General features: G+C 38.3%; 1 protein-coding gene across 1 annotated transcript in view; it reads left to right on the top strand.

Annotated features, from left to right (window-relative positions):
* Positions 1-26,262, top strand: part of SYNJ2 (synaptojanin 2) — a 1,514,156-nt gene that overhangs the window by 1,150,855 nt on the left and 337,039 nt on the right. The window contains exon 16 of the mRNA XM_044063657.1: positions 951-1,143. Within this exon, the coding sequence (XP_043919592.1) occupies positions 951-1,143 (193 nt within the window). The remainder of the gene's footprint in view (positions 1-950; positions 1,144-26,262) is intronic.

Below are 26,262 nucleotides of genomic sequence, written 5' to 3'. Positions count from 1 at the left end.
ACACACACACATATATATATATATATATATATATATATATATATATATATATATATATATAGATAGATAGATAGATATATATATATTAGTGGACAAAAGTTGGTCATGAAACATGCATTTAGAGGTAGATAGAAAAGCTGTTCTATTAATTTTTTTTTTCTGGCTGCCAAGCATTTTGTTACTTCAAGAACACTTACATTAGATTTCTGCAATTTTAAATGGTTTGTCTTTTTGATGCAATTCCAGACTCTGCTACTGCATAGTTAGCACTAGAAACTTTGTCTGTTTCTCAGAAATTTGTTTAAGTCATATAAGCTGTAAATGACCCAATGAACTTGAGTTGTAGGCAGACTGCAAGCACTGTTTATGTTCTTTAGAATACTGTCAGACTTGTAGCAACTTGATCTCTCTAATTAAAACTGCATGGAGTGCATGGTCAAATGAATGTCAGATTGTACACTTTAAGATATAAAAACATAAAGTAAGCAACACAAATTTGATCTTGAAATGGATAATATCAGTAGTGCTAGTACAGCAAATTGATTATTCAAAAACTGTAATGATTTTGAATTGCTGCAAATGAAATCAATTAATTATTTTGAACATTTTAAGAAGTATTTTGATTGAATTTTCAAATATGTGTATCTGATTGTTGGTGTCACACACAAACTTTGCTGTGGATTTATTTATTTATTTTTTTTGAATACTAGACTACAATTCCTTAGCTATATTCTCTTTTTACTTGAATTTTAGTAGGACAAGCATATAAAAATGTAGAATTTCAAAACATTAGTTACAGCATTTAAGAAGTTGGATTATCTACCTTTCTTGCTTCACACCAAAATGGACAGCTTAATACTGATAAAGTCATTGATTCTAATAGATCAACTGCCAAGACACTCATTTTTTTCCCTTAATTAAACTAAAGTGCCTTGATTTTTCCTTTTCAGAGATGTGGCAGTGGATACAGTAAAAACCGGAATGGGTGGCAAAGCAGGAAATAAGGGGGCTGTTGCAATTCGCTTCCAGTTCTACAGCAGTAGCGTTTGTTTTGTCTGCAGTCACCTTACAGCTGGTCATTCCCAAATCAAAGAAAGAAATGAAGATTACAGAGAGATCATCCAGAAGCTAAGCTTCCCAATGGTAGGTAAACAACTTCCTTTACATTAGGTTAGTGAGCAGGCAAGGTGTTTAATGTCTTTTTTCTTTATCGATTGGACAGCCTGTTGGCTAAAGCATGGAGTATGTATGTAGGTTAAATGCTGATGAGCAACCCGCCATAATCCGCATGTTATGTAGTACATATTCAAGGGAATTCAATCTGAATACACACCACAGTGAAGCTATAGAAGCTAAAACATATATTCAGAACAAATGTTTGTTATTTCCCTGATGTTACATGGTGCCAGCACTGACGAATGTAACTGCAGAAATTAATAAATATTTTTTCAAGTGTTTGCGCTTTTGGAATTACATTGGTATACTTCCCAGTAGAACAACATTAAAGTTGCAAAGAAGTTACATTTTATATATATATATATATATATATATATATATATATATATATATATATATATATATATATATATATATATATATATATATATATATATATATACATACACACGCACATATATATAAATAAATACATTTTGGATCCAGAAATGTAATCACTCTGAGTGTATAAGCTGAGAAGCTTGAAAGTTACAGTGTCATATATTCCTAAGTGTCACCAGCAAACTAGATTTGAAATTTAACACTTACTTTTTTGAAGACCAGAGATACGTAAATATCAGCACATAGACAGAAGTTCAGGAATTATTTTAAGCCCAGAAGAACTTGCCATTTGTTTAGCATTTATTAGTACAGGCGCACAAAGTCATACCAAGACCATAGATTCTTATGTCACTATGCCGAAGAACAAAGTCTGTGAATTTAGTGAGTTGCATGATTCATTAATAAGAGAAAATAATTTGTGATGCAAGAAATTATGAGATAAGGGATAGACTGTTTATAGAGTTTATTTAGCCTTATCAAAATTTAGTCTTACTGTTTTTCAAGTAAGAAAGAAATTGGGTCATGGGTTTATTGTTCAAAAGCTACAAAATATGGTCTATATTAAATCAGCAAATGATTAAAAAATCAAACGCTGATTTATCGACCCTATGTCAGCAAAAGGTTACAATCCAGAACACTCAGAACAGAAATCTCTGTTCCACAAAAATAAATCAATGAATAAAAACTTCAAAACATTACAGCCACCCACACCGTCCTACTTAAATGCACCAAGTCCGAGATCGCACTACAGTGAGGAAAATGGCAAATTAACGGAGGCGGCCAAGCGATTTCTTTCAATCGCTTATATGCCGTTTCGCTATTTTGTTGTTTCTTGCTTTCAAGTTCTATCAAGACACATTCGAAGGATTGTTTCTTCGATTATATGATAGGAACCCTACAAAATCATGGTGCCTGGTGAACTGAGAAGACAAATGCTTGACATGGTGCTTGATTTACACATTTGGGGACGATAAATTACAAAACCATAACAAGAGCTATATTGTATTATTTCAACTTATATAGTGCACATATTGTAGAATTGTGGTATCTGCAACTCATAGCATAACAGCAGTCCAAAGGAAGAGATGCTTGCATACCCAGTACAAGATCATACATGAAGCAGAGTGGGTGCTTATTTCTTCTTGTTCAAAGAAGCTGTGTCTCTCAAATAAATGGAGATTTATTCCTAGTTCTCCAAATTAGTCATACAGGCTATTACTAGTGCAGATGTGATTAATGGACTCTTACATTTTTGAGACAGTGGTCCAGATTTTGTTGTATTTAGACAGTGGTCCACAGTACAAAGTCAAGAAGAATATGAATTCAAACATATAATGTCTACTACAACAGTAGCTTGCAGTAAACTGGGATAAGAAGAAAGAGCCACTAGAGAGAGAAGAATCTTATGAGAAAGTATAGTAGCAAAGACTGTATAAACTGGACATCTTGCATTGTTGGAAAATATGAATTCTTCTTCGTGGGGAGCTTAATCTCTCACTTAGTTGTTGATGGACAGAAAGTTAAAAAGTATACTACCTACTTAATATGCATTTAATTTATTGCCTAATAATTGGTGGAGAGTAAATTAAGTGCTAGAAAGAAATTGGCACAGACAGAAATACCACTGTGATATAATCTAGAAAAGACTGCCAGATATATATAGGCTTGAGACAGAGTAAGAATACAAAAGCTATGGGAAAGAGCACAGCCTGAAGCTGAAGTGATCAGTAAAGCAGTTTACCATGCTCCTGTGTTGTCTGTGGCAAAGATGGGAAAGCACTATACAAGTTTTATAAGAAATCATAGACATTTGTGCAAGACAGATATGGTAAAGTTGAAGTTCCAAAAAAGATGTGAAAATGGCCGACCTAGATGCCTTCTTGACCCTTTAACACAGATATCTGTATAATTAGAAAAACTCATTTTCAGTGTAATGAAAACACCACTTTACCTGGATTTAGTGCCTTTTATTTGTTGCATCTACCAGCAGTAGTTAGGGAATGTCAGTTTTAATCAACAGTCTTGTTACCTAATAGAAATTCACCATAATAACCTTGAATGCTTAGTAATTATAATGTCTAAAAACAAATCAGTTGCCATAGTAATTCTAATTAGAGTCACTCCTAACCATGATACTTGCCTCAACCATTTAAGATTCTTTAAAATATTATACCTAATACAGTGATCTTGGGAGATTTTAACTATCCATCTTCTAGGTAGCAGTCATGCTATCACCATTACATATGCACAGTGACTCCTAACCTTTATTAATACCAACTTCCTAATCCAAGTCTCCCCTTCCCATACTAGATGTTCTAATCTCCTTGATATGGTTCCTACAGATATTGTCTCGGTTTGCACCATACCTAGTCACCCAGTTCATGTTCAGATCTGACTACCAGGGATTCACATTGTCCTCCAGAACTCTGCCTTTGATGCTTAGTAACCTGCCTTTGTTCAGGTTCATAGGTAGTTACTAGGCTATCAGCCCTAGGGCATAAGTAAGCCTAGCCAAAATTGCCTTAACTTTCACCACCCATGTAGATTAAATTCCTGCCCCTCTATTGAGCAGAGCCATCCACTCATCAAGGTCTTTCTTGAAGAGTGCCAATGATGAGCTCTGCTTGATGTAGATGGGAATTTTGTTCCAGAGCATTGGAAGTCTCTGGGTCAAGAATCTATCCCTCCAGCATGTCCTATTTATTGATGTGGTGAGGTTTAGGTCCCTAGAGCGTGTAGCTTGGGGTGATTGGGATTTTTTTTAGTGGAGCATGTCCATTAATTCTGGGTTTAACATAGCTTTGTATGTCAGACAGAGATCTCCTCGGAGTGAGCGGTATGCGACTGAGTAGAGTTGGAGTTTCTTGAGCCGGTCGGCATAGAACAGCTGTTGTTTGCCAGCAGCAATCCTTGGTGAGGGTACTTGGGGCTCAGTTGTTGCAGGTGTGTTGTGCAGTACATCCCAAATGGGGCATTGTACTCAATGAGGGGTCTGATAGGTGATGAGTAGAGGGAGACAATGACTTCCTTTTTTCTAGATGCAAACCCTTTTGTGATTAGGTGGGCCACATAGAAATATTTTCTGACCACTGTGGCTATGTGATTGTCAAAGGAGAGGTTACTATTCACTTAGGTCCCAAGGTCTATTATCACACTTTCTGTGTTAAGTGGACTTCCCCCTATTTGGTAATTCATGGGTGCCATGTTTTTACCAAAGGGGATGACAATGCACTTTTTGCCATTTAGTTTGAGGCCATGGTTTTGGCACCAGGTATCTGTAGTGGTGAGGTCCTTTTGCAGGATGTCTATGTTGGTAGGAGAATCAATTATGGCACCTAGTTTGCAGTTATCTGCAAACTTGGTTAGCCATAGACCCTCAGTGTTCGCTTGCACTTCAGAGAAGTATATACCGAACAGGAGATGTCCCAAGACTGAACACTGGGGCACTCCACTTGTCACTGGTTTGGAGTCAGGTCTGGAGTCTGCAACTCTCTCCATGTGGGTTCTATCCGTGAGCCAGTTCGCTACCCATCTCGTGACGTAAGGGTTTATGTTAAGGTTGGTGAGTTTATCTATGATTCCTGAATGGGGGATAGTATCGAAGGCTTTAGCAAGGTCCAGGTAGGCTGTGTGAACCACCTTGCCTTCATCTATGGCCTTGGTAACTGTTTCAAAGAAGTCTACCAGGTTTAGGAGACAAGATCGACCCTTTACAAATCCAAATTGGGTAGTATCCAAAGTTTGGAGGTTACCATTGTCTTTGTTTATGAGTTCCATGATGATATGCTCCATGGCCTTGCAGACCAGGCTTGTCAGACTAATAGGCCAATAGTTCCCGGGGTCTGTGGTGGCTTCCCTTTGTGGAGTGGGATAACCATTGCTGTGCGCCATTCAGTGGAGACATAACCTGTGGTGAGGCTGTGATTGAACATGGAGTTTAGGTGGGGGTTAGTTCATTTTGGAGTTCATGTAAGACACAGCCTGAGATGTTGTCTGGTCCCATGGATGCTGTGATTTTGGCTTTAGAGAGTGCCATTTTTACCTGTGTGTTTGTGATTAACAGTGCTCTACAATCATTGGGTATAGTTATAGACCCTTTGGGGGGTGAGAGAGAAGTAAAGTTAGCACTGAACTTATTTGCCAAGATGTTGGCAATATCAGTTGGCTCTGTATATTTTGTGCCGTTCTGCTGTAGCTCCATGCAGATCTGGGTGTTGCCATGGAGATTCTTGACATAGCTAAAGAATGCCTTGTGGTTGTCTTTGGAATCCATGGCAGTTTTTTTTTTTCAAAATTCACGTTGGAGGATTTTATGAGGGATCGTAGCTTCTTACTGAGGCTTATCAGGAAGGTCCTCTATTCATGGGTTTTTACTCTCTTTTGTAGCAGTTTCTTCCTTCTGTTGTAGAGTTTGTTAATGGCAGGGGACCACCAGATTGGCTTCCTTGTTTTAGAGGATAGCGTCTTGACTTTGTTAGGGATAGCACACTCCATGCACTCATGCAGGTGTTTATAGAGTGCTTTTGTATAGGATTCAGCAGTCATGACTGTATTATCCATCTGCAGAGGCATCGCAAAGTTAGCCATTTCTGTTTTGAGTAGCATGAAGTTCGCTTTGGAGAAATGGTTTACTGTGGTTTCCTTGTGTGGGGGTGGGGTCAAGATGTGGATATCTAAGGTGATTAGTTTATGGTCTGATCTAATCAGCGAGGTGTTGATCTCGGGAGTTGAGCACCAGTCACCCATGTTGGTAATGACCAGGTCCAGAATATTGTTGCCCCTGGTGGGGGTGTTGACAAGCAGATCCAAGGCATTAGAGTTTATAAATTCCAGGAATCGTTGAGCAAGGAGATTAGTACAAGAGTAGGTTTCCCAGTTTTTGTTCGGGTAATTGAAATCACCCATTATTATGGTATTTGGTTGGACCCTCATTTTTTCCACTGTTTCCAGGAACGAGGAGTGTGGATCCTGGGTCATGGTGGGAGATCTATAACAAGCTACAATTTGGAATGCATTTTTGCCCAGGGTTAGTTGCACTTGGATGATCTCAGAGATATTGTGTTGTGCAACTAGCCTGGAGATGTGGTTATCCTTGATAAATATGGACACACCTCCGCCCTTAGTGTTTCGGTCCGGGTTTTGTGGCCGAAACATGTGGTATGAATTATAACCTGGTAGTGCTGGGGTGCTCTCAGCAGCCTTGAACCAGGTCTCAATCAATGCACAGATATCGATGTTCTCCAGTTTGAGGAGTGCCTCGAGTGAGTGCAGGTTTAGACTCCTGGCACTGAGCAGCATTGCCCTCAGTTTTTTGTCACTTGTAGTTCTTACGGTGAAGGGTTTGTCTTTTAACCCTTGCCTACAAAGGCACTATGGGAGCGGCAAGAGCCTTGGCCAATATCCGGAATCCCAGGTGTGACAGGTGCAGGCCATCTTTGGTGAAGCATCATGGTCTTTCAAGCATGTCATCCCAGGCATTAAGATACTGGATCCCCTTTGAATGACACCAGAAGCTTAGCCAATTGTTGAAGTTGATAATTTTATCCTTGTACTGTGGTATCATTCTTGGTGAAGTCAGGATGCTACTCAGAGTTAGGGTCATACCTGCCTGGGCTACAAGATCAGAGAGTTCTTCCATGTCTCTTTTCGTGTAGTCCAGGGAGGTACATCTCAGGTCATTCACACCAACATGTACAGTGACAGAGTCATATTTGTACTTGCTTTGTAGTGACCTGAGTGCATGCGTTATGTGGCGGATTCTGGCGCCCGACAAGCAGCTGATGGTAAACATCTCTTTGTCCATCCTGGTGAGTGGGATGTCAATGTGCCTGACTATAGAGTTACCTATGACTAGTGTGTTGGGTATGATGTTTTGCCTTATGGGCTGTGGTTGTGTGGCACACCGAGTTTGTGGGCTATGTGTTTGGGATGTGCTGGTGGGAAGAGGTTGCTTGTGTGTCTGCTTGGGAGGTCTCTGTTGCCTAGGCAGATTTAGATTTTTACTGAGAGCCTCGGTATATGTCTTGGTGTTTCTGTGTGTGGGTATAGGAGGTGTTGGTTTAGTAGTTCTATATGACATGGGTGGGGTGCTGTGAATTGTTATCTTCGCCTCATGACTGTCTGTTCCAGTCTTGGTTGGAGAGAGCTTTGCCTCTAGATTGGCTGTATACGTGCATCTCTCGCAGGTATTAGTGTTTGGTGGTAGGAGGAGAGGGTTGTCTGTGTACAAGAGTCAGTTTTAACATTGCCTCAAGATTCCCAAGTTCATCAGGTAGGCTAGAGAGTACACCGGGAGCTGTCCCTTGGACATGCCTGAATAATCTGTAAAGACTGTTCTCTTTTTGTCAAGTAAGGATGTATATAGACTATTCCCTTCTGGCTAGTGAGGGGGTTGAGTGCTGGGGGTTATTGAGTGTTACAGCAGATTTGGAACAAGTGCTGGGCTAGAAGTTGTGTGTCTGAGTGTTTAGGCTAAAAGACTGACTAGTTATAAGGGAAAATTGAAGAGCAGACTTTGTGGAGCCAGGGATAGTTAACCCTAGCTAACTGGCACTGCGCAGTGCGCAAAAACACACAAATGCGGGTTTTTAAAGCAGAAAGATGCAAGAGATAGAAATTAGCCCAAAATGGCCACTAAACTACAAATTCTGAGCTAAGAGCTAAAAACCACTCCTTCAGGGACAGATAGGCTGCTCAAAGCTTGCCACTCTCACTGGTGAACAGAGAAACTTCCTTTTATCCAAGTAAGGTATGGGCAACACAGAAACTGCAATACAGCCGTGGATTCAACAAACTCTGAAAACTGGACTCTACTAGCTTCAGAAAGGCGGGAAACAAGTGTAGATATAGGTTATTTTTTGTTTTTTTGTTTTTTCAAAAAGTTAAGGTAAATGCAACAAAATAATCACTTTAAAGCAAAGTAAAATGTCTATCGCACTGGAGTGTGTAGTCTACAACAGTTAAAACACTTTAAATGCTCACAATTTTAAAAGTGCAAACAGTAAGTACAATATACAGCTGAAACATGCTTTTTAGTATCAAATAAACCCTAGAAACTGAGCGTTTAGGTGGAATTAGCAATAACTAGCAAGAAACAAGTCAAAAAAGTACTTAAGAAATCCAAAATCTTTCATTTGTCCTGCTGCTGCTGTAGGACTCTGCAGGAGACCTGGGCAGGATCTTGCTGAGCTGATACAGGCACAAAAACGCGCAAATGTGGGTTTTTATAGCAGAAAGATGAAAAGGATAGAAATTAGCCCAAAATGGCCAATAAACTACAAATTCTAAGCTACAAAACACTCCTCCAGGGACAGATAGGCTGCTCAAAGCTCCCCACGCTCACTGGTGAACAGAGAAACTTCCTTCTATCCAAGTAAGGTATGGGCAACACAGAAACTACAATACAGCCCTAGATTCAGCAAACTCTGAAAACTGGACTCTACTAGCTTCAGAAATGTAGGAAACAAGAGCAGATATAGTTTTTTTTTCAAGAAGTTAAGGCAAATACAATACAATAATCACTTTAAAGCACAGTAAAATGGCTATTGCACTTGAGTGTGTAGCCTATAACAGTTAAAACAGTTTAAATGCTCACAGAAATGATTTTAAAAGTGCAAACAGTAAGTAAGTACAATAAACAGCTGAAATAGGCTTTTTAGTATCAAATGCTAATAACTAGCAAGAAACAAGCCAAAAAAGTACTAAATCAATCCAAAGTCTCTCTTTTTTCCTTCTGCTGCTGTAGGACTCTGCAGGACACCTGGGCAGAATCTTGCTGAGCTGATACAAGTGCAAAAATGCGCAAATGCGGGTTTTTATAGCAGAAAGATGAAAGGGATAGAAATTAGCCCAAAATGGCCAATAAACTACAAATTCTGAGCTGAAAACCACTCCTCCAGGGACAGATAGACAGCTCAAAGCTCCCCACTTTCACTGGTGAACAGAGAAACTTCCTTCTATCCAAGTAAGGTATGGGCAACACAGAAACTGCAATGCAGCCCTGGATTCAGCAAACCCTGAAAACTGGACTCTACTAGCTTCAAAAAGGCAGGAAACAAGTGTAGATATAGGTTATTTATTTTTTGTTTTTTTTGTTTTTTCCAGAAGCTAAGGCAAATGCAACAAAATAATCACTTAAAAGCACAGTAAAACGGCTATCGCACTTGAGTGTGTAGCCTACAACAGTTAAAACAGCTTAAATGCTCACAGAAACGATTTTAAAAGTGCAAACAGTAAGTAAGTAAGTACAATAAACCACTGAAATAGACTTTTTAGTATCAAATAAATGCTAGAACTGAGCATTTAGGCGGAACTAGCAATAACTAGCAAGACACAAGCCAAAAAAGTACTTAATCAATCCAAAGTCTCTCTTTTCTCCTTCTGCTGCTGTAGGACTCTGCAGGACACCAGGGTAGGATCTTGTTGAGCTGATACAAGTGCAAAAAATGCGCAAATGTGGGTTTTTATAGCAAAAAAATGAAAGGGATAGAAATTAGCCCAAAATGGCCAATAAACTACAAATTCTGAGCTGAAAACCACTCTTCCAGGGACAGATAGGCTGCTCAAAGCTCCCCACTCTCACTGGTGAACAGAGAAACTTCCTTCTATCCAAGTAAGGTATGGGCAACACAGAAACTACAATACAGCCTTGGATTCAGCAAACTCTGAAAACTGGACTCTACTAGCTTCAGAAAGGTGGGAAACAAGTGTAGATATAGGCTATTTTTTTAGTTTTTTCAAGATGTTAATGCAAATAAAACAAAATAATCACTTTAAAACACAGTAAAACAGCTATTGCACTTGAGTGTGTAGCCTCCAACAGTTAAAACAGTTTAAATGCTCACAGAAACAATTTTAAAAGTGCAAACAGTAAGTACAATAAACCACTGAAATAGGCTTTTCAGTATCAATTAAACACTAGAAGCTGAGCGTTTAGGCGAAATTGGCAATAACTAGCAAGAAACAAGCCAGAAAGTACTTAATCAATCTAAAGTCTCTCTTTTCTCTGTCTGCTGCTGTAGGACTCTGCAGGATACCTGGGTAGGATCTTGCTGAGTGATACAAGTACTTCTTTAATGTGGAGTTCCTTCAACTCTCTGATGTCATGAAAGCCAAAAGGTCTCCTCCTTCTAGGGACCTTACTACAGAGAGAGGTGTGTGTACCTCAGACGTTTACTGTCATCTAAACTCCTGGGTCAAAGCACTCATCCATTTTTGTCTTGTGTACAGTTTTATGTACAAGCCCCTATGGTGGAATCTCAGATCAATAAACTGCAGTAAGGCTGTGCTTTCCTAGATGGCTAGACACTAGTCAACAGCTTAATTTCAGCTCCCCCAGCATGAAAAAAGAAACTGATAGATAAGGGCCAGTAATTCTGCCTGTTTTAGTAAAATTTAGTTAATGGCTATTAAGTATACTGCAGTGATGCCAGCAAAGAAAAAAATTGAGAGCCTGAAAGAAAATCTAGAAAAGATGAAGCGAAAACACTGACTGGGAAGAATCCTGCAGCTATTTAGCAAAAAAGCAGTTCAAGCTCCAGCTTTGGTACAGTAGATGGCCTCCAGTAATTTAAAGGAAAAATAAATCAAATATGCCCAGACCTGATTAAAATAAATTTAGTATATCGACTCAAAAAGGCTGGAAAAATGGAGGAAGCTTTAAACAGGTATTCAAATGAAGTGATAAAACTGCAAAAATCATAGGTCAAAATGAAGAAAAGCTGACAATATGAGACTGCTTGATAAGAGATGCTTCAAAATATGGTAGAATTAGGGGATAGAGCAAGTGGGGAAAATATGAGATTTTTCTGCTGTACCCGAGAAACTGAAAGGAACAGACTATTAATTTTATTAAAATGAAAGCACAAATAAGTAACTGGAGTGGTATTCAAAGGCATGATTTGCTAATTGAAAGGGCACATCATGTGTATGCTCTTAAACTGGTGATTAGAAAGCAGCCAAGAACTGTATTAGTAAATATGCAGTCAAACCAGCAGAAAGAATTGATCCTGACAAAATTGTGGCAGAAGGGCAAAGTATTAAAAACTGAAGACAGCAGAGTGTTTGTGGAAAATTATTCATAGTACACCAGGCAGAAGAAAAGCATATTTATCCCAGCATTCAGGGAATTTTGAGAGGCAGTTGTGAGATTCAAGCTGCTGTAATCAGGAGTCTTAAGAATATTATTTTCCTGGTAGATAAAAGTAATTTTTGATGCATAACAAGCTAAGAGAGAAATACATTTTGTACAACAAGGGGGGAGCCATCAAACAGAAGGGGACACTGCTTCTCATTCTTCTGATGGTAAGGCTCATAGATAGACTGCCAGTGAAATCTTTTCTGATGTTCCAAAGGAAAATGTTTGACAGAAAAAGAACAAGAGTCAAGTAAAGAAATTGAGTGAACCTTGAACTTGAACTGTAGCCTGTGGTTGGGAGATAGAAATGATCATGAATACATGAGAGAATATAAAGCATCAGTCACATTAGTGAAATATGGCTTTAAAAGAAAAAAAATGGCTCAAAAAGATTAGATTTTTGTTGCCTTTGTTAAACTTTTTGGGGGCTGACAGGCATATGCCCCACTTCATGCCTTTAATGTTTGGAAGGATACTAAAAGGAAAATGTGAAAAGGGGAGAGTTTACCTCTAAAGCAAATTTTGTTTTTAACAATATTTATATAAACATTTTATTATATAAATTGCACATTATGTAATAAAGCATTTTCAGTGATTGTTGTATGTGATAAAGATTAAAGTAAACAGGTACTTTTTTAGTTTTAAGAAATGTAGGCATTACAATGTAAAAGAGAAGAAAGATTCAACAAAAGTATATTTAAGTCAATAGGTTGTGGAAACAAGCTAATGGTGAAGGCAATAAACTGAGAGGTCTGGACAATATTTATCGTGTGAAACTTAAAATTAAAAAGTGTAAGGGCAATGAGCTCATTAAAAAATAAAGTTTGAAATTATTGGAAATGAATGAGATTTAACAGCTTTTCTGGTAACTAGATTCTTTAATGTATTTATTAGAACAGTGTATACTTTTGTTTTTTTTAAGATAGCCGGTGCACTATTTTTAAGGCTAAAAATTAATGTTTTCTGAAAGCATACAGTTGTTTTTCACATCTGGCAGGGAAATGGCTACACTAAACATGTTTTGGAACATGAAAAGCCTCACGGGTATAGTAAAAAAGGTACGAGTATTGAATTGTATTAAGAAACACTGAGTGCAAATAGCAAATCAAGAGGAAACACATTTGGAAAAAGTGAACATGTGAATTTGCTAAAGAAAGGATTTCAGGATGGATATTCAGCAGAGTATCAGAGATGAAAGAAAAAGGGAGTACTTATTGCTAGAAGAGCACCAGTAGTGATAGAAGAGTAAAAAAAAGGACAATAATGGTAGATTTGTGGTAGTAGATATTCTAAAAACTGCTGTTATGTAGCTTAAGAAAATTGGGGGGAAATAATCAGCTTTCAGCAGGGAATATGACTTTAGGTGGGTTCTGGAACTTTATTTGCAGAAGTGGTAATGTGTCAGGGGGACCTAGAAGGGAAAATGTAAAAAGAGGTTAGATTTCTGAATACATTTATGAAAATATTTGGTATGGAAGTTGTGAATTCTGTAGTAGGAACTCTGACAGAATTTACATATTCTTCCCCAAGGTACAATAACTGGGCTAGACTAGATAGAAATTATATTTCACAGGAACATTTGCATTTAATTGAAATCTTTGACACATCCAATAACTATTTCAGATAATTCACCAATAAAAACTAAGATAAAAATGCAGAATAATGATGTAAAAATAAGACACTGGTGATTTCCCACCTGTCTGTTATAAAGAGAGAATTTTAGGAAACGAGTGGAAATTATTCAATAATTATTAGGGAAGATAGAAATATCTTCAGAAGTTATAAATAGTGAGTGGGATAAAATGAAGTTTAAAAACATAGTAGAAAGAAAAGAGAGATATGGTTAAGGGGTCTGTATCACTTCATCAAGCAGTCAGTTCAGTGAACGGCATTTCATCGGAAATTATGTTCAGCGAATTCTCCTCATGTGAATGGCTGTGGCCCCCCACACCCCCAGCTAATTATGTATACCAGCTCCCAGATCACACTATAGTGGGGGAAAGGGAATTTCCCAATCCTCACTGTACAGCAATCTCCGTATGAACAGTTTGACGAATGGCATGTTCAATGCAATTGCACTGAAAATGCCCTTTGAACTGATGTTTCACTGAACTGATATGGTTAACATGGTTAAGAAATAATAGGAATTACTCAGACGATCTGACAAAGGTTAAAGTATTGCAGAATAAGGGGAAACTCACACAACATGGACAGGCACAAATGCAGAGTGCTAAAAATAAAATAAGGAAGTATATGGATAATATGCATGAGTTTAGAAAGATTTTTTGCTGTTAAGCAGTTGTTTTTGATAATTCCAAAATGTTTAGCGCAATGTCTTAGGCAGCAGAAAGTAGAAAGGGTTGCTGCCAAACTTAAAGAGCCTATAACAAGAAAAATAACCAGTGATTGTGTTGAGGTTTTAGAGATATTTTAGAAATTTTATGAAGCTTTGTATAAAGCAGAGAAATGTAGAAACCAAGAAAGAGCACAAATGTAAATATTAATGATTTTTTTTAAGTTATGGCAAGGTTAGAGTTAAGCTGGAAGGGGATGAGATAAAAACAGTGATGTATAATCAAGCTTCAGGAAATACTGTAGGAACAGATGGTATTCCTATGGAAATTTGGAAGTTAAGAGGGAAGAAAGTGCGAAAGATCTGGAAGGTTTTATTTAACAATATTTTAAAAGGAGGGGAAGCACAAACACCTTGAAAGAAGGTTGTGGTGGCTAAATTACCTAAAGACAGTAAAGACCCAGTTTCATACAAACCCATTTCAATTTTAAACCATGATTATAAAGTTATTATGTCTTTACCAAATAAAAGAAGGGCAAAGGTGGTGTTAAAATTGATAGATATAGATAATTGTGGTTTTATAGAGGGAAGGTATTTGACAGCATTAATAGCACAGTGATAATCCAAAGGGAAGCAAAATTTAAGAGAATGTTGTTGAAGGTGGTGGGTCTTGATGCAGAGAAAGTATTTGACAGAGTAAGCTGGAATTTTGTAAGGAGAGCAATGGAAGCACTTCAGATTCCCTGATACAGTAATATTAATTAGGAGCATATATGCAGGACCAGAGGCAAGAATTAAAGTAGGAGGGTTGTGTCTGAACAGTGGAACCAGACAGAGGTGTTTCCTATTTCCTGTTTGTTGTTTGCTTTATATTTAGAGCCATTTGCAAGGAAAATAAGGCACTCAAGAATGCAAGGATATAATTGATATGGTAATCAAGAAAACTTGGCTTTATTTGCAGATGATATTATTTTGTACCTGAGAAATCCAGAAAAGAACATTTTGGTGCTGTGATACAGTTTTAGACAGTTTTGATTCTTTTTGGGAATAAAACAAAGGCTGTAGCTGTAAATTATGTACCTACACACAAAACTGGTTTAGCAATACCCATATTTTGGAAACACGATAAGATGAAGTATTTAGGAGTATGGATTAAAAAGGCTTCTGTTATAGCTGCTAAGGATATGTGAAAAGAGACTAAACAAAAGATAATAGAAAAACAGAAACTGGAAGCTCTTGTGTAGTATGGATATGGATGGTAAGATACAACCAGTGAAAATGCTTTTAGTCCCTTTAATCTTATATACAGATCGGGCATATTTTTGTCAACCAGAGGATAAGTTGTGGGAAGTAATTAATAAAGATTTGAAGCATTTTGTTTGAGGGGGTAAGAGGGCAAGAGTTAAATGGGATATGTTGATCCTTTCAGTAGAACAAAATGGTTTAGGATTACCTGATTTGAATGGATACAGAACAAAGGCAGAAGGCTGCAATCTTAAATGGAAAGGAATGATGATGAAGTGGGGAAAGTTCAAGGAAAAAAGAGAAAGTGGGATTTTAGATGCAGATCCTTAAGGAGAATGATAACCATGCCAAATATTGTATTTATAAAGCAGAACAAAGTATTCTAAGAACTAAGGCAACATGAGAATGGAGAAAGGATATTTTGCTAATATGGATGACTGCAAGTAGAGGTACAAAAAAATAGGTAAGAGGGGGCTAGAATCTGTTGGAGAAAACTGGTAAAGGCACCAAGGTACTGGGAGCAAATAACTATAGAGAGAAAGGTGATAGAGTGGGATGAGGCCAAAAAAGATGTTGGGACTAAAGACTGCCTTCCGTACCAGAGATTGTATTCTTTCTCTTTGCATATACTCTGATATCATTAATTAGATCGATGACACAAAATATCAATTGACTGAATGTGAAAAACTCAAAATTTTAACACCCATTTAATGCAAGAGGGCTTACCCTCTGCACCCCCCATGTGGGAGGGTTGCACCTCCAGGCCCCCTGCTAAATACTAACTCTGGGAGCACACACCACTGGGGAAAGATCACATTCCCATTTTTAGTATTTTGAGTTTTCTGCATTTTGTCAGTCAGTATTTTGTGTCGTCGAACTAATGAATGTTTTCCAAAAAAGAAAGGGATAGGTGAGTCCTCTAAGTGAAAGATCTGCTCTTGTGGGGTTTTCAGTCAAATCTTGAATGAAGATTATTGTTAAAGGAGGGATTATTAGTAGGGCATGCACAATATTTCATAACAACTATAAGAATCAATTAAAGGAGGATAGAAAAGATTGGGAGGAGAGAACTGGAAAAGCAATTTACAAGAGATCAATGGGAGAACATATTTATTGCTCCTAAGTATGCAACAAAAGTCCAGAAGGTTTAAGATCTTTGCTTGGAAGTGTTTACATAGGTATTTTTATACCCGAAGCAGACTTCAATTAATTTTTCCTCAGGTAGCAAATGTTGGAGGTGTGATGGGGAAGAAAGAGGTAACTTGGAATGTGTTTTGGGAGTTCACAGTTTTTAAAAATTCCTACAAAGTACTCTTTCAGACATATTGGGTAAGGAAATGGTTGTAACTAAGGATATGACTCTTTTGAGTTGGGACTCAGACTCTGAATTGCCTAGATATAGTAAGGCCATGTTAAGTTTAATTATGTTAGCTGCCAAAAATGCAATTGCTAGAAAATGGACATCATAGTCTAAACCAATGGAAGAGAGAGCTTTAGATAAGGGAAGGAGCAAATTACAAATCAATACAAGCAGAGTCATGTTCAGGAGGAGGAAGAGTGAAGTTTTATGGGAAGGCGGAATTCAGCAATTTATGTAATGTTGGACTAATAAATACAAAGAAAAGATGTGCGGTGTATAATCTATGTAAATGGAAAAACTGTTAATATGATTTTGTTTCTTTTCTGTTAATGTATGGTTGCTTATTTCTTAAGTGATAATTTAATAAAGGTGTTAAAAAAACAGAAATGCAAGATTAATTTCCAGGTGGTTGATAAAAAAAGTATCATGTGTATGTTGCCACTTGACGTGTCAAGGCTTGATATGGTAAAAAGAATTCACAATGTGAACACAGTTAAAGCAAGGCTAATCCGTTAAAAAGGCAATGTAAAAGATATTGGAATGTAAATACTCTGTGAGCTATTATTTTTTTATTTCCATGTTACTTGAGTTTTTATATTTCTATGTTGAATGTATATTTTATGTGTAGTAATACTTGTAGTGCATGGAATGCCACAATTAGCTTCAATTAGAGGGAAATACTTATTCCAACAATTCACTTAGCTTCTGGTGTCATTGTAAAGGGTTTAGTATATATTTCAGCCTAGGAGGAGATAGCAGACAGCCTAATGCTTTGCTAGGGATGGCCTTCACCTCCTCTCCCACAAGCTTTTGTATATTGACTAAAATTTGTCCACCCACAGTTACTTTTTTAAGCAATGTCAGTCTTCCAATGCTTCTCACATAACGAAATGTAATCTGAATAACATAAAGGTATTTTTGCTCAACGATAGTTACCTTATCAATAAATTCACTCCTTACCATGGAAATCATTGATATATGCATCATCAGAAAGAGCTGATCCAATGTTCCAAGACCCAGTGAGTGCACTTCATTAGTACAGGGTTTCAGTACCTACCACTTGTTCAGGCTTTCCATATTAGATGAAGGCACTAAAGATGGTGGTGTATCAATATTCTTAAACATTTCACTTCTAGACTCATTAGTCAAGATTAGAACTCCTCCACATCCAACTTGCTATTAACAAAATCATTTTATCATATCATAGCTAACTATATGAACCCCCCCCCAAGTGCCCCCTCATCCCATACTCTCTACCTAACCAGTATGAAGTCCCTATTTATTAATCCAACACAATTCTCCTAGGAGATTTCAGCTCCTTTTAATTGAAGACTTGTACATCATCAAACATGTATTCCCAGAAGTTTCTGGACTTCATCAGTACAAACTCTCTGCGCCAGTTATACCACACCAGAACCAATGGCAATAAAAATCTTAGACTTAGTCCTTATCAATTCAGGATAGCTTTGCACCCACCAACTGTAACTTCCTACCTGGTCAAATCTGACCACAAATTTGTCATATGTACTTTAAGACTGAAGACGGAAGACTCTGCCAGTACCTTGCTATTTAGAGATTATGCCAGTGCTAATCTACTGTACTAAAACTGGAGTAATGGCTTTTCTAAATTCAACAGCCCCTTCCATCTTGACAACCCCAATGTTTATGCAGAATCCTTTACTGACAAATTCTGTGCACATCTAAGTAGCTGTCTCATTTATAAATAAATACAACTCCAAATTTAAAAATAAACTCAGTGGTGAAACCCTAATACTAACAAGGCTCTGTGATAAATGAAAAAAAATCATTGTTTACAAATATTTACTCATGATGCCAGTAAATTTCTAAACTTACCAAGGAACTTTGGACCCTGATTAAATCAACCAGAGACAGATATGAGATAAAAATGGCCACCCAGGCAATGGATAACTACAAAGCCTTCTATAACTGTGTTGGAAATCTCAGAAACAGTGCCCAGCACTGTGCAGAACTAAAAGTTAAGGATATCACATTCTTGGATTCAGAGGAAGTAGCCAATATGTTAGCAGATACATTTAGTTCAAATTACACCTCTTCTCTCTCCTCCTACACCCCCCAAATCTCTCAAGAACAAATCCTCAAGGCACTTCCTAAAGCAAGAGGAATACTATTATGGGGCCAAAAAACCTTCCAGACTGCCTTCTGGTTAGCCTCAAATATGACTCTTCAGTCCCCCTACAGAGATTATTCAGTATCAGCCTCCAAATAAGCTTTGTACTACATGGATGGAGGACAGCAACAGTCACCCCCATTATGTAATTAATAATAACCTACAAACTGTCCCCCAACCAATTCATATTTGTTAAGGGTCGATCCTGCCTAATTAACCTGGTTCATTCCTTTAAGAAGGCGCTGTACATCTTCACACTCTTATTTCCAGGGTTCTGTTTGTGAGGTAATTTGCTATCTAGTAAGTTGCATAAAGATTCACATTTAGGCTTGAGGGTTAAAATACCTAGCAGTCACAAGGTACAGGGTTTGATTCTTACCTTTGAAATGAATTTGGTTAGGCTTAAAATGGCCTGCAAGGGGAGCCAGCCTAGTACTTACCTGTGAATCTGTTGTAGATAAACTTTCCCAGCTAAATGTGTATCCTTGTGTAACTTATTGGATAGCAAACTGACACACAAATAGAACCCTGGAAATAAGGGTAGACAGATATACCTTCTCCAAAAGACCTGTCTTTAGTGGTGTGTTCCAGGTTTCAGTCTTTGAGACACTCTTCTTTCACATTTACTTCTTGAAGATCAAAACAAATGTTAAGGGTTTATAGTTGACCAAGCTTGCAAACTTGGTACTGTCATAATCTCACCAGAGGAAACAAGAAGGCCTTTCCCAAACCAATAGCTGATGTCACAACCACTGACTAAAACTAAATGCCAAGAAATGTATAAAATTATCTTTCAGTAAGTACAACTTCCCTTCTAAATGTCATATTGACAACACACCCCTGAAAATTGATACCGCAGTTGGGGATCAGGGAACCTGTGTTGCTACTGATCACCATGTATGCACTGTATTTGTTCATTGCACAGCTTATATCTAAAGGTATATCATCCAGGTTCAGGGATGTAGTCATTCCACTGTACTCTACTCTGGTCATCATCATTGAATATAGTGTCCCATTTGGTATGTACCTGTGTAAGTACTTGTCCCAGCTGGGGCAACAACCACAACATCTTCTCACACAAAAAAAAAGCCTAATTCATTCCCTGTACTTGATATCATACAGGCTACTTAGAGGCAATCTCTGCCTTATCTATAGTGCCACAACAGACCCTATCATCTCACACCCATAACACATTCACAAGTCCAGTCAACACCTTCTCAAGGGATCTCAATTTGTTTTGTAACATAAGTTGAACATATTGGAGAGCTAAGCATGTATCACAGAGAATACCTCTTTTGTGGAACAAACTTCCATTCCACATAAAGTGCGTGTGTTATTCCGGCTGGTAAAGAACAGCAGTAGAAGGTGAATAGCTTTAAAAGCTGTTAGATACATCATTCTGCTACACAAACAAGAAATGTGTCAGAATAGCAAGTCTAACAGCTTTTAAATCTACTAACGACCACTAGGGTAGCCTAGCCATGCATCCCATATCTCTCACAAGTTTTGGTATCCTTGATAAGTGTAAGCAGGTTCTTGGGAGATGAAACATTTACAAGTAAGGTTTAGGGAGATGAACCATTTACAGGCTTCCTATATCTATTAGAGATATAGATGCCAAACCAAGGATGAATTTCCTGTTCCTCTTCCAGTTGTCCAAGTTATAATTGAATTAGGTTAGAGAGGAACTCTGTTTCACATGGATGGGGAGCCTGTTGCAGAGAAGGGGCATTCTCTGGAATACAAACCTATCTCTGCACTAGGTCCTATTTATATTGCATGCAAGATACAAGTCTTTAGAATGGGTCATTCTGGTGCTGTTTGTTTGTTTGTGGATATCCAGAAGTCCATCAGGTGGGGTCTAACAATACTTTGTATGCCATGTATAGCTCTCCCCTCAACAGCCTGTAGGAGACAGAATACACAGAGAGGACTTTGAGGCCATCTGCATAGGACATGTTACTTACATCTTATATTCTTTTAATGAGGAATGTCTTTGGACATTCCATTTGTTGGAAGTGCCAGGTTAGGTACCTACCATAGGGGATATTGTACTCAATGATAGGTCTGATGAGTACAGTGGAACAATGACCTCCTTGGATCTAGATGCCATACCTTTGTTTAAAAGTTGCACAACATAAAATGGTTCTTCGCTACTGTAGACACATGATGGTCAAAGGCTAGATTTCTGTCTGTGTGTCCCCAAGTTTCTTACCACTGAACTCTTAGATTGTATTGTCAATATGATAGTTACAACAAGTGGATCATGTCCTTAAGGATACTATTGTACGTATTCTTTAGTTTTAGTCCATGTCTCTGCCACCAGTTATTTGTCTGTGTCATCCCTTCCTGGAGAACATTTATGTCATTGGGTGATACTGTGACTGCTGTTAATTTGCAATTGTCTTCAAATTTGCCAGCCAAAGGCCCTTGACATTGGCCTTGATTTCAGAAAAGTAAATGCCAAAAAGAAGCAGCCCCAGGTCTGATCACTAAGGGAGCCTGTTTGTGAGTAGTCTCTTTTTAGAGGTGGACTTTCCAATTCTAACTTCCTGGGTCCTGTATGTGAGCCAACTAGCTATCCACTGAGTGACATAAGGGTTTATACCTAACCTTTTGAGTTTGTCAACAATGCCTGAGTGGGATATTGTGTTAAGTGCCTTGGCCAGGTCAAGATAGGTAAAATGAACTATTTTGCCCTCATCTGTTGCTTTGATGACCTTCTCAAAGAAGTCCACTAGGTTGAATAGGCATGACCTGCTGTTGGTAAAACCACACTGGATTGCATCCAGTGGCTGGAGGTTGCCTATGTCATTATTGGTAATGCCCATGATAATTATTTTCATGACTTTGCACATGAGACCAGTGAGACTTATAGGACTGTAGTTTCCAAGGTCTGTAGATAGTCCACCTTTGTGCAGAGGGATGATTGTTGTTGTCCTCCATTCATTAGGCATGCCTGTTTAGAGGTTGTGGTTAAACTGAGATTCCAGAGGGCCTGATAGATCATGTTTTATATTATTTAGCAGGCATCCTGGCATATTCTCTGGGTCCATCGATGCAGTGTTCTTGGTCTTAGAGAGGGCATTGAGAACCTGTTCCCTTGAGACAGTAGGGGGAGTTTGATAGTATTTCCTGAGGGGATGTTCCGGGGAGGGAGAGAAGGGTAAAGTTAGAGCTAAATTTGTCTGCCATTATGTTTGCTATATCGTTTGACTTTATTTTTCTTCTGATTTGTTTATTTTGATAAGAGTACTTTTATCCTGCTGGGTGCTACACCTCCTAATATTTGCCATGATTTTCTTTCTCCTGTTATAGAACCTATTGATGCTGTGATTCTATCAGGTTGGCTTGCTTTTTTGAGTTAGTTCTGTATTTCTTCCTGGTGGTTACAGTTGCCTATATACTGCTATTAACATGCTTGTATAGTGTTTCTCTGAACATTTCCAGGTAGGCAGCAGTGTTCTTGGGGTTTATGGGACCTTGAAATTTTGCCAGATTATCACTTTCTAGTAGGATGTTAGCTTTAGAGTATTTCCTGAACATTCCAGAGTTAGATGAGATTCCAGGTTTTATTGTTTTACAGTTACTTCAAAGGAGGGCATTCTGGGAAAAATCAGAATACAAAATGGCCACTACAATAGGTGGTGTGCAGCACTGTTCCATATTAGTGAGGCCCAGATCCAATATGTTTGGGGCAGTGTATTGATAGTCTGGTACAGGGAGTTTGTGTTTACAAATCCCAGGAAGCTGTGTGCCTGCATGTTTGATTGTATATGATTCCCAGTTAATAGTGGGGTAGTTAAAGTCACCCATGGATATGAGTCGGTGAGTGTTTCCAATAAGTTTAAATACACGTTATGGGTTTTGTGGGTCATAGTGGGGGACCTATAGCTTGCAAGGAAATGGTATGGGATTTTGCTTGTTGTTTTTTGAACATGGTAAAGCTGGAGTGCATCATTTTGTTTGACCAGCCTTGAGGTATATTTTTTTTCAGTGTAAATCGAGACACCACCTTTAGTCCCTCCCATCTGTGTAGCAGCTGTTCTAAATGTGTAGAAGACATTATAGCCTTGCACTGCCAGTGTGGTGTCCATGGCTTTAAACCATATCTCAGTAGCTGCACAGATGACATCATTCTGTAGGGTAAGTAGAGCTTGGTGAGCAGTAACACCATTAGATTTTCTTGTCTTCATTTGCTGACGAAGTACTTTCACTTTGGCACTTCCTTAAAAAAGGCACTATAGGGGAGGACAGTGTTTTAGCTAATATTCGAAAGCCTAGAGGGGAGAGACGCAAACCAACCCTGGCAAAGCAGAGCGGTCTGTTTACAATCTCCTTACATATCGATAAATGTTGCATCCCCCTTAGAGAATGACACCAGAAATTAAGGTAATTATTAAAGTCAGTCATCTTCTGTTCACATTGTGTCATCATCCTTGGAGAAGGTAAAATGCTGCTCAGTCCTATTCTCTTACCAGCCTGGGGCACATATTCCAAGAACTCCCATGATCTCGTTTTATATACTGTAGGGAAGTATGTCTTTGGTCATTTACATCCACATGGACTATAACTAAGTCATACTGATACATGTGGTCTGCGTGCATAATGTGGTGGATCCTGGTCCCTGATAAATAACTGACTGTGACTTTCTCTATACTCAACCTTTTGAGAGGGACATCAGCGTGTCTCTCAATGGGGTCTCCAATGACCAGAATGTTGGATTGTGTAATGGCTTGCCTTATGGGCTTAGATGCACAGGCTCCATGAGATGTAGCTGTATGTGTTAATGTGGGTGTTGTTTTGAAAGAGTGCATTTAGGGCTTCTGAGGGTATTTGATATGTATACTTCATTTAGGAGGTCTTTGGGGTTTAAGAAGGTTAAGTGCCATAGTATATATTGGTCTATGTGTCTGCTTTATGCTGTGTGTGATGGTTGCAACATGTATACTACTGACATCCTGACTGACATTAGAAGTGCTTTCACGTGAGAGCTTTGCTTCTAGTGACATTGTGTAAATACTTACCTTAAATATCTTGTCAGTTTGTTTGAGAATTAACTAGATGTCAGTAAACATGAGGCAGTTTCTACATTGCCTCAGGATGCCCATACCCACCAAGCTGGTAATGGAGTTAGTGGGAAAGTTCATATCCATGGCAATATGCCCTTTATATTGATTAGACTGTTGTAGTGAGAATGTAAAGTAATGTCAAGTGTATCTTGTTTGCAGCTCTGGGGCAGTGCTTGTGACTGCAATCTAATTGCCCTGTGTGCAACTAGGTACTGGTGAAATTTCAAGGGCACTTTTTTAGGAAAAATGTCAATTCACGGTGCCTACATCCATATAGGACACTCCCAAGTACTTGAGGGAAAGCTACTAAAGTTGGCTCTGATGATTTATGGAGGAAGTATTTAGGGAGATATTATGAAGTTAGGTTAGACAGCAGCTAATCAAACATTACTTACTGAAAAGAAAGAATTAGTTTTGTCACGAATGATGAAAAGAGGAGATTCACCTGATTGATACTACTAATGCTGGTTTCACCACAGCTTCACTCTGCTGGGATACAATGCCCCTTTGATTCTTCCCTTACTGGAAGCAAAACAGTAGTGCCACTCCCAAGATGAGAAGCAGGCCACCAGCTCTTTGGTGATCAGCAGTCTTGTCCCAGAAGATGCACAGTTCTTTAGGCTTGTCTTAACTTTTTCCTGGTAGGTACCTTGAATAGCAACCAGACCAATCAGGAAATTCTCGCACAGACTCACTGCCCAGTCAGACAATCAGGAATCCGTGTCCTCTGCTCTTTCTCTTTCCAGGAGCAAAATATAAGCACAAATTTCAAGCTGGCACTTATGAAACCATTATTAGGCTTTCTAGTGATCAGCAGTCTCCAGAAAATAATGTCACTGTGCTCCTTCTCTCACAAGTAGAAAGCAGAAGCACTAATCCCAAGATGATTATTGAGAGGTAGAATGTGGGCTCTCCATTAATTGGTGGCTTTGATTTAGATGCTGGAGATTTTAAAGGTAAGATGGAAAAAAATGGTGAGTATCCTAAGAGTTGCAGTGTGCAGTAAGCAGTTAGATATGAAAGAGGGGGTAACTCAAGCTTTAGCAATCTAAGGGGAGAGTCACTAATTTCAAAAGAGCTAGATAGATTGTAAGGGAGTGGGCACTTAGTATTCTAGCTCTATGGAATACAGTGGGATGGCCAATAAATTTAAATAACTGAATGGGAGCAACTTCACAAAATGTTATTTTTTGCACTTATTGACAATAACCAATGAAAGAGGGAAAGTAAGGAAACGTGGTCAAATTAATATAAGGGGCAGCCAGCTAGAGACACAGCCGAGTTTAAAAGCACAACAACAGGCTGGGAGGCTGGGGAAAATTTAATTTCTGTGAGACTCAGAAGAGAGACTGCTGTGGTCACTTTCCTAGTTTAACTATGCATTTGAAAACAGAATACAATTAAAATGTGGTGTAAAGAAAATACACCACAAAATAGAAGACAGTGAAGCAATACAAATTACAAAAAAAAAAAAAAACTAACCTTTTCCTCATAGCAGTCTGTGGCAGACTCTGAATGAGCTTTTCTAGTAAAGCCTTGAAATTCTTCAGAGACGGTTTGTTTCTGCCTGCTGTTTGGCAGCACAGTTTTACTGGCTTTCAAAGGCTTTGAAAGCCAGTAAAACACTGGACTCTCATACTTTTTTGTAGCTGGTAATACATGGAGCATCTACTATAATGACTTATGATTGGGGCTCACTGATCATAACCAACTGAAGTGCTCTCATCCTGAATGCAAGGTTCATCTCTTGAGCTTTGCCCTTGACTTAAACGTCTTGGGATCCATGTCTCTAAAACATAGTAAGATGGTTATGATCAGGGACCTAATCTTAATCCTCTATTTCAAATGCATTTGGTTATGATCAGGTACCTAATCTTAATTCTTCATATCAAATGCTTTAAGTACACCATTGCTGGTTTATCATTTTATGTTTTACTTTTTGGATTTCTTCACAAGCATTACAGTTTTGTTACAGAAGGAGAAAGCATGAAATAACAGACCTGAAATCTTCATCTGGAAAACAGTTAGTATTACAGTATCTTGACTCAAGCTGAGAGTATTGCTGTGGTTGCATAATCTGACCAGAGTAGATACACTTAATCAGTAGCACTTTGGCAGTAATATATGGTTAGTAATTGTAAGATGTAGGGGTACTTTTTTCTCTTGTATGAGTAGTTATGTTTCTGGAAATTCTATTTATTAAACTTCACATTTCTTCACGGTGAAGTGGTACCTTAGAATTGGGAACAAAGCCAAAAATAATGAGGCACAAAGGCCCCAAAGTAGGTGCAATTTTTAAATATCGGTACTTTTCACTTGGAAAGAAGCCTGTAACTGTAATGTTTATCATTTACTCAATGCAACCCGTTAGATTTTTTTAAATAGTCACCGGTTATAGGATGGACAGAACAAGAATTTGAGCAAAAATCAGCAATGTTCCTGCAAGTCAGG

This window comes from Protopterus annectens, chromosome 1.part0, assembly GCF_019279795.1.
Source record: "Protopterus annectens isolate FY-2018-M chromosome 1.part0, PAN1.0, whole genome shotgun sequence".
In the NCBI taxonomy this organism is placed as follows: domain Eukaryota; kingdom Metazoa; phylum Chordata; order Ceratodontiformes; family Protopteridae; genus Protopterus; species Protopterus annectens.
The sequence above is the reverse complement of the archived record's forward strand: the minus strand, read 5'-3'. Positions and strand labels throughout refer to the sequence as shown.